General features: G+C 39.8%; 1 protein-coding gene across 1 annotated transcript; it reads right to left on the bottom strand.

Annotated features, from left to right (window-relative positions):
• Window positions 1-6,879: 6,879 nt before the first annotated feature.
• Window positions 6,880-14,776, bottom strand: LOC131306727 (uncharacterized). The gene is made up of 6 exons (XM_058333147.1): window positions 14,363-14,776; window positions 12,772-13,067; window positions 12,540-12,626; window positions 12,377-12,448; window positions 12,058-12,174; window positions 6,880-8,096 (listed from the first exon to the last, which is right to left on the bottom strand). Exons 1-6 carry the CDS (start codon window positions 14,655-14,657, stop codon window positions 7,071-7,073), a joined length of 1,893 nt encoding a protein of 630 aa, XP_058189130.1. The 5' UTR covers window positions 14,658-14,776; the 3' UTR covers window positions 6,880-7,070.
• Between the last annotated feature and the right edge of the window lie 178 nt (window positions 14,777-14,954).

Below are 14,954 nucleotides of genomic sequence, written 5' to 3'. Positions count from 1 at the left end.
CCAAGTCAATAGTGGGTACCCCCTACCCGGGGGCCGGGTCCGACAAACAATTAAGTTCAGCGGTTACGCTTTCGCTCTCCGGCAATGGCGCCAAAAATGCTTCGTTCGTCGATATATCAAATAAGAGCACCCCAAGCGTAGGGTATAAGCGTTCAATTGAAGCATAATAATCCGGAAGATAGGGATCGTACCCACGGGAATAATTAATATGGTTTTGCTGGATTGTAGATGTAAGCACGGATTTTCGGCTTTTAGGCAGCCAACTTGGTTTTACGTTTGCGGTGGAAAGTAAAAAGGGCTAAATTAAAAAGCGAATAAACTAGGATAAAAGCAGGTTAGGTCTAAGAATTACTAACACCCACGACTCGAGTTGAACTACATTTTTCACCCTATTACACTGTTTAAGATACTCAATTAAGGTTCCCAAACCGGAAAATAAGATGGTTCGATTACCAAGCTAGCTCTAGAATTTATTTAGTAAATGCCTTGTGCGATAGAGCTCCAAGTATCATGTGTGGTATGTAGGCGATGCTCTTACCTACACATGATCAAGGAGATTAACACCTTAGCAATTTGACAAATAAATCCGAACCCCACATCGATTTTCGAATCAAAAATTCAAACTTTATTGGTGAAAAATATAATTTTTACTCGAGTCATGAGGTGCTAATCACACTATGACCTAACCTTGGAAAACTACTCACACATATCTATGAAGATAAGAGCAAGTTAAAATCTACTTAGCATAATTAAAATAACAATGCTAGAAGAAAATTAAATTAAACGATAGATCGGAGTAGCGGCTACAACTTTAATGAAAACTACAATAGCAAAACTTAATTAACTAAAGCATAAAATTAAATTTAAAGTGCTGAAAATGAAGAACAATTCAAAATCTAGATCTAGATCTAAAAATGATGCAACCCAATCTATTCTACTTTTTTGTACAAAGTGACATCACGACTTTTATATCCTCCAAGTACGTGCACAGAATATTCTCCAAGATTCTCCAAAGACGCCCTTCTAAAGCCTTCAGCATCGATGGAGAAAGGCTTAAAGCTGCTACTAAAGGTCTCGGCATCGATGTAACATTAAACTTCCTATCGATGCCTAACCCATTAACTGCCTGACTGGATAATCATCTCGGCATCGATGTAACTTTTCCCTTCCCATCAATACCGAGCAGCTTAGCCCCATCACTTAGTCTTGGTCACTGCTTTGTTTTGCTTTGGCAAGCCGTCGGGTCACCTTCGGGTCTTGACATGCTTTGGGCCTTAAAAACACCTGTTAATAGGCAAATTCCTACAAAACAAGGCTACGCTACCTCACGAGCAAAAACAATTAAAAACCATTAAATTAACGAAAGAAATAACTAAAACTAGACAACTAGCACACCCTTAATTGTATTATCGGGTGCTTATCAATGTTCTTCATTTCTCATTTGGTTCTCCATGTATGGAACATCAAACATGATCCTTCATTTGGAAAAATAATAATAATAATAATTGAAGCATGGGTGGACGGGTGCAATTCTTCATTTTGAAGCCTAGTTGGTGATGCTCCAAGACAATTAAGAGCTAAACTGTTTTCACGTGTAGTTTATACTATTCAAATAAAGAGTTATTAAATAAATTAGTCATATTTAATTTTTTTATGTCATTTATTTTGTTCTGAATTATAGGACAAAAAAATAAAGTAAAAAAAGAGTGGCTGTAAACAAGTTGGAGTGAAACGTGGGGTGGGTGGTTAGTCGCCATGTTTGCTATCGCTTATAACTTAGATGATTAGAAATGTTCTTCATTTCTCATTTGGTTCTCCATGTATGGAGCATCAAACATGATCCTTCATTTTGAAATAAAATAAAATAAAATAATTGAAGCATGGGTGGACGGGTGCAATTCTTCATTTTGAAGCCTGGTTGGTGATGCCCCAAGACAATTAAGAGCTAAACTGTTTTCACGTGTAGTTTATACTATTCAAATAAAGAGTTATTAAATAAATTAGTCATATTTAATTTTTTTGTCATTTATTTTGTTCTGAATTATAGGACAAAAAAATAAAGTAAAAAAAGAGTGGCTATAAATAAGTTGGAGTGAAACGTGGGGTGGGTGGTTAGTCGCCCTGTTTGCTATCGCTTATAACTTAGATGATTATTGATTAAATTACAATTTTTTTGATTATTTACTTAAAAAAACTTAAAATAATATGGAGTGTGTTAGGTGTAAAGCTAAATTGAAATTTTAGACTGTTTGTTACGTAAGTTGTAAAAAAGCTAATTATCAAGTAAATGTCTAGCTTAATCTTAATTACCGTGCAGAGACACTCTTAAATAAGTGTTTTTTTTTTTTTTGTCAAATGTATTTTTACAGCTTCGAAAAGATAAAAAGGCCACAAATTGAAGCGCAAAATAATTTCACTTTTTTGGCTCAAAATAAGTTGAGAAGTAATAAGATCTTTATAATAGAACCATACATCATTCATTAACTTTTTTAAGCTAATATAAATAATAAGTGCTAGTAAATGGGGCCATTGTGTTTGAGATCGATCGATCTATATCTAAATCTATCTATCTATCTAGGTGAAATTACATAGAGACCCTTCATCTATACATTTTGGACATGAACACCCCCTAACTTTTAAAAATGCTCACAGACACCCCTTCATGTATTACCGTTATCCAAGTTAACCCCTTCCGTTGGATTGTCGCTTGTTTCAATGGCACGAACCAGTGCTTTTGGCCTTTTTGAGACAAAAATACCCTTAAAAGAATCTGCATAACAGACCCCCCCCCCCCCGTCGGCAGCCATGGAAGCTGTCAATAGCAGTACAAAGGCGCTTGCAACCTCACAGCCATAAAACCCTTGTTTCAATCTCTCATTCGCACACTTTGAACACCCTCACTACCCCGGAGAACGGCCCGACCACCTTACCACAGGTCGCCCCACCACAACCCACCCATAACCGCCACCTCCAAAATAGCCCATTTGAAACTCATCAATCCACCCGAAACACCTCCTCCCACCCACCACCATCACCCCAACCCTCATAGCCGCCAACACCAGAGCCATCCACCACCACCACAGCAACCGCAACTCCCAAAGACAACTTGCAAAAAAACAAAAATAGAAAACCCCAAACCCGCCACCCACCATGCAACCACCACTGAAACCACCAACCTGCAGGCCGACAACACCACAACCAGAAGATCAGCAACCGATGCCACCTAAAAGCATGGCGGCGGCGACCACCAACCAAACCAGGAATGCGGATCGACAGCCTCTGAACACTCCACCATCGCCGTTAAGCAAGATTGGACCACCCAGGAGTGAAAATCTGACTAGAGGAGCAACGAGAAAGCCCCACATTGCCGTTAAGCATACCGGTAGCACCCAGAGGAAAGAAATCGTCGGGGGAAAACACAAGAAAAGCTGCGATTGAAAGGCGAAGAGGAGAGAGGAGAACGGAGGGGAAGGAGAAAGGATGAGAGAAAAGGGAAAAAAAGAGGCAGCCCGGGGGCAGAGGGGTAGCCACTCCCCCGGGCGAAGAAAACCTGGCGTAGAGACTAGAGAGAGAGGAGGAAGATGGAGAGTCCAGAGAGAGAAGAAATTGTTGGCTAGAGAGATCTGTGAGTGTTATTATGACAAGGGTATCTTTGTCATTTCAGTCATTCCGTTAACAGAGTTTGTGATTTTTTTAGTTTCAAGTAGATGAGGGGGTGTCTGTGGACGTTTTTAAAGGTTAGGGGGTAATCATGTCCAAAACGTATAGATGAGGGGGTCTCTTTGTAATTTCACCTATTTATATTGTATACTAAGCAAATGTGTTTTGTTTTTAAAAGCATCTAAATCCTAATCTTAATTTTCTAGATTTTTGGTTTTCTTTTAATTTTTTTAAAATTGTGGGGGTGGGGTTGTTGTGGTGGTGGTTTGAATATGGGGAAAAAATTATTCTATGCTCCTGGGACACTGATGCGTTGTACTTCAAATTCATTTTTTACACACGTATATCTTTTAGTGCATAAACGAAGACCAATGTTAACGTGCATCGAATACGGGACCCAAAAAAGTATTAAATTATCTTTTTAAGCAACTAGCGTTGTACCCGTTCAATACACGGGGCAGAATTGAATTTTTTTTTAATCATGTGCATCGAACAGGCACAAACGCTAGAAATTCAAGAGAAGATGATTGAGTTGAATGTAGTTTTCGAGAATAAGATTAATAAATGATTTTGCCACTCTTTTTTTTTGTTAACGCTACTTCTCTGCAAGTATTTTTTTTGTAATACAATTGAAGGGGAGTGACGTTAACAAAAAAATAAGTGGCAAAATTAGCAGCCATAAGATTTAGGGATAGTCATTTTGGAGAGGCATATCCCAACCAGTTTGGTTCAGTTAAGATTGATTGTGGGCTTTTTTCAGGTCCACTAAAATAATCGAAACCGTTCAACTTTTAGAGCACGTTGAGAACATTGACCACGCAAAAAATCACGTTGATCGGATATAGTTTGACGTGATTTCAAAATGCATTAAGTTTGTAAAAATAAAAGTATGCAACACCGGATTGCAACCCATTTGAGAGAATTATTTGAAGATTAATGCATTTCAAAAACATGTCAAACGATATCCGATCAACGTAATTTTTGACGTGGTCAACGTTTTCAACAAGCTCTAAAAAGTGAATGGTTCCTATCTTTATTGTGGACCCATTTCGAACCCACAATTAGTCTTAACTGGACCAAACTGGTCCGAATCCAAACTGGTTGGGATACGACCCCGTCTTTTGGAGGCTTTTAAACCTTCATCGCATTTTCATTTATTCCTCGACCCAAGAACTCACTCTAAATGCAACCAAACAATCTAAATGCTTCGGATGTTTTTATTCGAATGTCAAAGTTTTCAATAATTGTTCAGTAAGCAAGCAATACTGCAAAATCAATTTTTCTAACACCACACCCAATCACACACCCAAATACACACACATACTCACAATAAAAGTGGGGCCCACACATACTGGGTGTGTAGTGTGTGCGGGTTCCACTCCTATTGTAAGTGTGGGTGTGTATTTGGGTGTGTAATTGAATGTGGTTGTAGAATGAGTCCTGGAAAATTCAAACCTGCAACTTTAATAAATCTAGCATCCGAACCGCAATGATAATCACTTACCATTCGACCCACCATTACAGAACAGATTAAAGCTCCTTGGAATTTAGTTACTCAATGAACGACAAGGTGGGTTCAATCAACCTTGAAATCAAAAGGTCATACATATCATGGAGTAATCCAGAACGAACTCAGCTCAGCTCATTACAGTTGGCCAAAGGAGATTTGAATCCCCTTTACAAGAGGTGTGCCGCCATTTCCGGTCGAGATCTTGTCAAGTCCAACAGCTCAATGACCCCCTGGCTATGTTTGTGGTTATGGATTTTGGATCGGTGAGGGTTGGATTACGGAGGGAAGAAGATGAGTTTTTCCTCTTGACAATAAAGGTAGAACCCTGTGCCTTTTCCGTTTCACAAATCCCTTAACAAATGCTAAATCCTGACACAGTCTCTTAACAATAAAAGTAGTTGGGAGTGCCACGATACCATACAATCTTAAGGGCCTCTCTGGCTGTAGAGTTTAATGCTTTGTTTGGTCAGAATTTTTCTGACTTAGTTAATTAAGAGCATGTACACCAATAAAAATATAAAAATGCTGATCAATAGTGCATTTTTTTTCATTTTACCTATTCACATCCCTCTCAACATTACACCAATATTATCTATTTTACCTAACTCTAATTAAAAAATATATTTTTCACTCATTTTTTTAATTATCTTTATTGTTTAAAGAGAGGAGAAAGGAGGGAGGAAAGAGAGAAATAAATAAAATAAAATAAAAGGAGTATGAATAGTGTATAGGTAAAAATAGAAAATAACTATTCATAAATATATTTTAGCTTATTTTTTAGCTCATCTGGTGTAGACTATTTTTTTATATTTCTCTTAGATAAAATAACATAAAATATATTTAAGCTCGTTTAGTGTACTTGCTCTACTCTATTTTTGGCTCTCTAGTGGTCTTGTTAACATTTTGCTAACTTTAACATCTGTTAACTGCATTAATTGTAGCAAACCTACTAGCAATACAAAGAGAAGAGTGAGAGACAAGGGGAGAGAGGGCTGCATGTGCAGCTTTTGGCAGCTGCCATATGCCGTTTGGCAGAGAGAGAAGAAAGGGTGGGATGAGAGGGGGAGGGAAGATGATGGATCCGCAGACGCATAGAGATATTACGTACACTGTACTAAACTACTATATCATTTATTATATTTTTTATGTGGTTCATTTTAGATCTCACAAAAAATACAAAAAAATATTCAAAAATTTTAAAATAATATTTTAGAAAGCCCTATAAAATATCAGTTCTAACGGATATCAGTAAGTATTATTTCTAGATTTATAAGAGTGAAAATACTCAATTACGCAGTTTCAAACATAAGAACCTAAAAATAATATTTACTGATATTCGTCAGAACTGATTTTTCACAAGGCCTCATAAAATAGGAGTATTATTTTAAAATTTGTAGATATTTTTTTTGAAATCATGAGTAGGCTCTACAAAAAATTATAGTGAATGGTGTAATAATTTAGTGTAATGTACGTAGAATCTCTTCACATGCATACATTTTTATATTTTTTAACTCACTATCACACATCTTAACTACACTACTACAACACACATTCACTTTTCAAATTTATATACTCTTAACAAACAATAAATAACTCACTTTATGTCATACAACACAATTTTTAACCAACCCACTAGACCAACCCACTAGAGATGCTCTAATAGTGCAACAAAGAGAATGCTAGATTACGTCCAGACAAGACACAAGTACTGCCACCCACAAACAGGGATCTCAAAGCATATCCTGAAATTGCATAGGTCTAAATTGTACCAATAAAAGAAAACGCATAGGTCTGATACAAGTACAAAACCCGACTGTAACTAATTAAAACACTACAAACAGAAAAAACACAATAAGCACCAAAATGTCAATACGACCATAATTCATTCCCTAGCTACGCATCAACTCTGTGGCGAAGCTTTGGTGACTCCAGCAGGCTGAACAGCCTGAGAAGCTGGTGCAGCATCAGCAGAATAAGCTGGAGGCTGCGAATAACCACCCGCATAAGAGCTGTTGTATGGCGGCTGCTGCCCATATCCTGGCTGGGCCACCGGAGGTGCACCATAAGGCGGGGCGCCGTATCCTGCAGCACCATAACTGGAAGGCGGGGCCCTCTGGGCACCAGAATCTGGTTGACCATAACCCGCTTGAGCAGGAGGCCCCTGAGACTGAGGATATCCAGGCTGGGCATAGCCTCCTTGGGCAGTAGGTGATTGTTGGGGCTGTTGGGGCTGCTGCCCATAAGCGGGCTGACTGCCTGGAGGTTTCTGAGCCTGAGGCAGTCCGTAGTTGGGGCCATATCCAGAGGGTGGTTGAGTCCCGTAACCGGGTTGAGAAGCGGGGACTCCATAACCCGGCTGGGTTGATCCTTGAGGCGGATAACTAGCAGCATTAGGGCTAGGTTGCTGAGCAGTGGTGGTGTATCCTTGTGGTGCTTGGCTGGTATCCCCCTGTACAGGAGCTGTTGTAGTATAAGCTTGCTGCTGATCATACCCCTGAGCAGGTTGACCATATCCGGGTTGTGGAGCAGGTGCCTGATATCCCCCATATCCCTCCTGAGGATAACCCTGACCCTGTGTATTATATCCAGAAGCAGGTGGCTGACTGTAACCATAACTGGCATTATCTACAGAGGCTGTGGGACCACTGCTGGCTTGCTGCTGCTGGCCGTAGTAATCGAAACCACCACCCTGAGAGGTCTGCTGATTCGGTGCACCAGTTGTTGGGTCCCACCCAGTTGCATAACCACCAGAAGCTGGCTGAGGTGGATACCCAGGGTATTGTTGCTGAGGCACATTGTACTGTGGTGTGGGCCCAGGATATGCTCCGGGCTGCACGTAACCATAGCCGGTTTGTTGCATTGGAGGTCGGGTTTGGTAGCCTTGCTGTGAATATCCTCCACCCATTCCTGGATTTCTGGGCCGATTCTGCGTAAAAAATTGTTATTTCATATATATCAAGTTCATTGCACACACAAAAAAAAGGCAGATCAGAAAAAAATATGCATACTTATTCCACAAGGGGTAAAAGGACATGCCTACAAAATGACAAGCAGCGCACACATGTCTTAAGAGTTTAGTGGCAGTGTAGATGGATATACAACACAGTTGTATCAAAAGGGGTTTGGACGCCTACATACCGTACTGATTGGTGGAGTTACTCCCGCAGAAGCCCATCCTCTCCCTATTCGAAGTGAATGGGTACAAACAGAAATTGCAAATACTATAGGAGTTTTCAAAATAAAAGCAGAGAAACAAAAATCCATTGCCAACAGATTTCATAGTGAACTGCTACACAGAGATATATCTTGCTGAACATCCAAAGTAGATGCATGCAGTGTACAATGACCAGAGGTCTCAATGTAATATGTCGAAAGATCCAGCAAAGTAAACAAGAATATCCACAATAAAGACTCATACCACACCATAAGAATCAATCACTAAAATAGGGTGGTGATAGTGCCACAAGTGATTAATCTTAAGCGACTCTCAACCTCCTGAAGCTGACAAAATATCTCTGACTCTTCCTTTGTCCTCTCTCTACCCTTCTGTAGTATCTTTTTCTCTCTCCCTCTTTCTTCCATCATCCCAAAGATTGCACCACCGTCACCATGGATGGCAAACCCAGTAACCAATGACATGACCCAACTTTATTACCCATCAAAATGCACCCGGTTACAAATTCCTCACTCTCTAGCCCATATATCTCAGAAACCTCCATATAAATGCACCCAGTAACAGATGAGCAAGCTGTGGCCAAGTAATAATTTTTTGAAGAGAGAAACATATATAATTGGCCGCCCCAAGTATGGTTTAGCCTCTTGATGAGATGTGGGGATCAAGGAACAGGTGTTTACCCAGCGGATGGGCAAACAATGAGCACACTGAAGATCAGGAAAATGAAAGACGAGACAAGAAAAGGACCATTCATGAGAAAACAAAAGAGAGCATTCTTGACAGAGGAGGAGAGAAATGGAAAGCGTAGTCAGGACTCAGGAGTAAAGGCATTGACTATTGCAGTTCAAAAAACAACACCCACATGAACATAATAACTTCCAATTCTCTCTTCGTCAAGATTACGGCGACGCCGAGCGGTAGCAAACGAATGGCTTAAGTATTATTCATTATGGTGATGAAGTGAGAGATGACACTTATCTTCAAGATTTAAGCCAGATGACTCCGTCAACTTCATATAAGGTGCCCTCATCCATCAATCCAGTTACACTTAATGCTCCACACATAACACAGCAATAAGATGCGCTGTCATACTTTCAGGATAATGACAAGTTAACAGAACAGGTCTAGCAAAACCGTAACATGACAATGTCACAAAGAAGTCCAGGGAACCAAAAAAAAACTAGGAAAGTGCTATTTCATATGGTCACTATGAGCTAAAATGTTAAAATCCGTCACCTGAAAACTAGAAAGAATCAACAACCTGCGTGCAAGAGTGACAGTCTAGGCACAAATAACCACAAAACAGTAGGGAAAAAGTGAGACGCATATAACCCTCAAAAGTTAAAACCAAAGCCCTTCCAACACTTACGTATTGGTGTCAAAACAAAAGTCATAGTAAGTGTAGAATATGCTAGCTGAAAATATGATCGCCAAATGAACAGTTCTCAGAAAGCGAAGGAAAACAGTTTCATTCAAACTTTCACAATGAAACCAGAAATCTGTAAAGCAGTTAGAAGTGAAAAGAAATAGCCATTGAACTCTTTCCTAGTTCAACATTAATAAAGGTAGCACTAATAGATCCAATCTAACTGCAGAAAATATCCTTCATTGAATGAAGCACTAAAAGATAACTCAATGTATTTCACATTATACCACAGAGCATATAGTTTTTTTTTTTTTTGATCGGCCACAGAGCATATAGTAAATATCATCTTACCACCTAGCTTATAGTCAAGGGTACTTCATTTAACTCCAATATTTTAAAGTTCTCTACAGAATTCAGCAGTCAACATGTGCTATTCTTCAATAACCACAAAAAGCTTATCCTGAATGTTATCAACTTCCAAAGCAATACAGTTGCATCTCCAGACAAACATAAGTGCTAAACTTCCCTCTCCAACTGCTATATCATTATTACATATTAGAAAACGAGGTTAGAACCATACCAGGAAATGCCGTGGGAGCACCAACACTACTTAGAATTCCTTATTGGTGTCACCAATACTCCACTACTCAAAAACCCTACAATACTTCCCAATACCAATATCAGAAATGAGATAATAAACATCAAAAAGCCACACTTGAGCTTCAAAAAGGACCATCCCACAATTCCTCACTCGAACAATCAACAAAGTGGATAGAAATAGACTCAGAAGCATCCTTAATGGCATTCGCTATTACATAGGGCCCTAATTGCCTCACTGACAAAACAATAACGTAAAACCAGCCTATTATCCAATAAGCAGACTAGTGCTTAAGGCATGTCTAAAGATCAAAAATTGCTAACATTTTGGGCTGCTGGTATACCCTCAGTTTCTCAACACCAGCCAGCTAGTGTATACAAGAGATTTTGTGAAAACCAACTGCAAATTGAAATGAACCTGCACTGGTGACCGATGGAAATGATCCTGCACACAGTCTACAAAAAGACAACCCCAAGAATCATGGACATAGGAATTCAAGTACAAATTACCGTGCTACCGGGTGGTCTCTTATTGGACAACTAGAAAGAAGCAGAAGCCTCGACTTAGTGGCTATGGAGATTCTTCCAGTGAGGAATATGCATTAGCAGAAGCTCAATTCCTCCAGCCAGTAGTCATTTTCACACATGCAAAACTATTCCCACAGGTTTCACATGTGCATCTTTCTGCAGTCTTCAGCATTGCATAAAAAGAACATAGCGAAGATATCCAATTTTACCAGACACGTATAAATATAGCTAATCTTGCAGATATGAAAACATAACTTTAACTTTTTATAAAATAGACTGAAAGGCAGCATCTTCAGCAATAACTGATGCCGATGAATTCTGATCTGATAAATCAACATGATTAAGTCTGTTATTCCACTTCACTCCTGATAAGAGCAAAATAAGGAGCACCACATATACACCACATTATATATATCTATGTGGCACGACTAACTTGCATCAGCGAATAAAAACAAGTGTTAGAACAGGTATACAAAGGCAGAATCTATACAACGGGGTTATATGGGGATTCAACACTACTCCATAAAGGATTTGGAGGTATGGTAATAAAAACTTTCAGAGAGTGATCCAAGAATCAACTAACATATGATTGCCCCCAACAAAAACTGACCAAAGAGAGCTACTATGTGGCACCAAAAAAAAAAGGGGCACTTAAGAAAACATATTGTACAGATAGAAGTACGATATAGAAAGATGCCTATAACCTCGAAATGAAAATCAACAAAGAGAGGAACCATGAGTATGTATAGGTAAAGAGATTAAGCAACCAAAAAGAGAAGAAAAAAACACAACACGAGTTCCTGAAACCTCCTCCCAACTCCACACATAACCTTTGTTACCCTGCTACAAAGAGCAAGTGATGTATCCGCCAATGTCAGGACCCATGATTATCAAACCATATACAGTGACTTCTTAGATATAAGCCAAAAGATACGTTCAAAATACACACTTTGGACTTGAACCCGTCATCAGCGGATGAATACGTCTGAAATGATGCTTCTGAAAACATCATGTGAATGTATTCGTAGCAATAATTAATCACCAAATAGAAAATTAGCATCACGGCATCACCATTTAAGGGAAGCACTAGTTTATGCGGTCCTTTAATAGCAAAGAGGAAATACGGTACAAGATAATGGGACGAAATCAACACAAGTGACTACTTTTAGTTAAAGTGCAAGCTCAGACCCATATCCAAGATTGGGCAACAACAAAGCATACCTGACTGATAACCTCATTGACCAACTGTTTTGCAGCCTCAATCTGTTCATTGGTCCCATCTATCTGTAACGTCCTCTCTGTTGAAGGGTCACCCGGGGGGAGGTGCAAGGGAATAACCTATATAGAGTTAAACAAACAGAACAGTCAAGATTCAAGAACCGAAAAGCAATAACTTCAAACTACAAATAGGTTAATTGTCAAGGGATAAGGAAGAAACCCAATCCACACAGACAGAACAGGAGGAATCCAAGTGACTAAATGAAGCTAAATCAATAGTTACAGAATTTTGGAAAGAGCATGCTAGCATTCAATGACGAACCTGAATACGAGCACCAGAAGTAGCTTGCATGTTTTTTATGGTCTCACCTCCTTTACCAATGACCAGACCGACCTGAAAAAAAGCAGGAACTAAGTCCTAGTCCACCAAGGGAGTTCCTTTGTAATAGACAAATAGCTCGTTGACCATAGAAGGCTTCATTTACCTTGTTGTTTGGGATTTTTGTTACATACTGCTCACCAGATTGCTGTCCAGGTACCCTCCGGTTACCAACAGAACCCCCTGCTTCAGCCTGTCTCGAACATCAAACAGATGAGACCAAAGGAAAATCTCTTGGACTGATACTTTACCATCGAGAACGTAGAAATCCAATGAGGTAAACCACCATATAGCAAACAAACTCATTAAATTGATTTCCCCACTTTAAGGAGCAATACCTCAGAAAGAACTTCCTGAATCAATTGCTCAGCCTTTGCAATTTGATCTGGAGTACCTGTAAGCTCAACCGGCCTATTTGGGGAATTAAGGTCTGCTTCCATATCCCTTGTGACTTGAATCTTAGCCCCAGATTGAAGTTGAAGATATTTAATGGTTTCTCCAGCTTTCCCAATAATCACACCAACTCGGCCATTTGGTATCTCGATCTTTTTGCTTGCTCCCTGTCCCTGGTACCCATACAGTACAGGTATGGATGAGGGAGGCATATTTGAAATCATAGGCTTCTGTACAACATCTGCATCCACCCAAAACAAAAAGGATGAGCGCAATCGCTAACTTTGACCAACTAATGATCACTCAGAACATTAACAGCCGTAAATCAGCTAAAACAGGAACCAACAGACGAAAACTAACCAAGGCTTCAGAAACTATTCATTTCACTATAACCAAAAGAAGCCAAAAATTCCCACACCCCATTGCATATACAAACTACTTGCACTGTACAGCAGATGAGGGTATACTTAGTGCTACAATTGTGAAGCCAAATCCGAAATTTCTTCGATCAACCCACTATCAAAACATCAAGTGAAGGACAAAGGATTTTGAGAAAGCTTCAATTTTCTATCTGGTAGATAACTCTTACTTCAATCTGGTAGACCCATTACCGTATACCAATTTACACAATCCTATTTTTAACTCTCTTTCTCATATCTCTTCACACACGAATTCTGCATATTTTTACATCTAGGGTTTGCAACCACAACACATGCGACTATCAATAAGCCAAACCAAGTTGGGGCACATATTTGAACTTTGCCAAATAAGTATAAAGGTAGGGCTGATAAACGAACCAAGCTACTCGGGTTTGAGCTGGTGTTCATTCCTTAAAAACTCTCAGGGCACATATTTACACTTTCCCAAATAAGTATGGTAGGGCTAATAAATGGACCAAGCTGCTCGTGATCATTCCTTGAAAATTCGTTCAAGATCGGTTTGTTACAATCACAACCAAGTTTTAACATTTGAAGTTCGTTAAGCTTCAAACCATGCTTGAACAAGCTACTGCTCGGCGCAAGATGTATAAAAATTCAAGATAATCAAGACTTGCTTGATTAAAGCTCGTTGGAGATCAGCTCTCAAAAACAAGCTAATCTTAAACATGTTCTGAAATTCGTTAAGTTTCAAACCAAGTTTGAACAACTAACTGTTCGGCTTTTCGAGCTCTTTTATCACCACTAAACCTAGACAATCAATCCCAACCAGCCAAGACATTAAGTATCTTCATAAAGCCAATCCAAAGCAAAACCAATTCAAGACCTGCTCGATTTAAACTCGTTCGAGATCAGCTCATCTCATAAACAAGCAAATCTTAAGCATGTTTTTAAATTCGTTAAGTTTCAAACCAAGCTTGAACAACTAACTGGTCGGCTGTTTGAGCTCTTTTATCAATACAAAACCTTAACAATCAATCCCAACCAGCCAAGACATTAAAAGCATCTTCATAACGTCAATCCAAATCAAAACCAATGGAAACAAAAAAAACAAAAAATCATTAAACCACAGGCAAGGGGAAGCAACTGAAACCCTTACTATCAGTGGAATCGAAGCCAGAGCCCCCATTCTCAACCCTAGGTCGCTTCGCCTCGGCGTTGCTGAAGATACGGGCAGCAATCTCCTGCGCGCGCTGCTTCGCGAGCTCAAAGTCGCCCACAGGCGGCGGGACACTGTTGTAGGAGGCGGGCGGCGGCGCGTTGCCCGAATCAGGCGGCGACTGCGACGGGATCGCGGCCGAGAAGCCGGTGGACCGCCGCGGCGGAGTGGTCTGGTCCTCGTACTTGCGCTTGTTGTTGAGAGAATCCGCACCGTACTGCACCTCTTCGGCCATGGTAGTAGGTTTTACGCTGGGAGATTCGCGTGGATCGAGAGAGAGAGAGGTGGGGGTTGTTAAAACCCTAGATAAGAGAAGCTTGAGGATGGGAAGCGACAGCGATGACTTTTATAGACCAGTCGGGTAAGACCCGAATAGATTTGGGGAAATTCAGTGGCCCTTGGGGCATGGAGTACTTTTTCGGAATTGTGCCATAGTGGAAAGGAAAAGAATAATTCTCAATACATGGTATTGAAGACAAAAATATCTCTCTTGTCTGGAATTTAGAAGGCAACTTAGATTCATACACGAGAC

This window comes from Rhododendron vialii, chromosome 11a (genome assembly GCF_030253575.1).
Source record: "Rhododendron vialii isolate Sample 1 chromosome 11a, ASM3025357v1".
In the NCBI taxonomy this organism is placed as follows: domain Eukaryota; kingdom Viridiplantae; phylum Streptophyta; class Magnoliopsida; order Ericales; family Ericaceae; genus Rhododendron; species Rhododendron vialii.
Note: the sequence above shows the minus strand (reverse complement) of the source record. Positions and strands in the feature narration are given on the sequence as shown.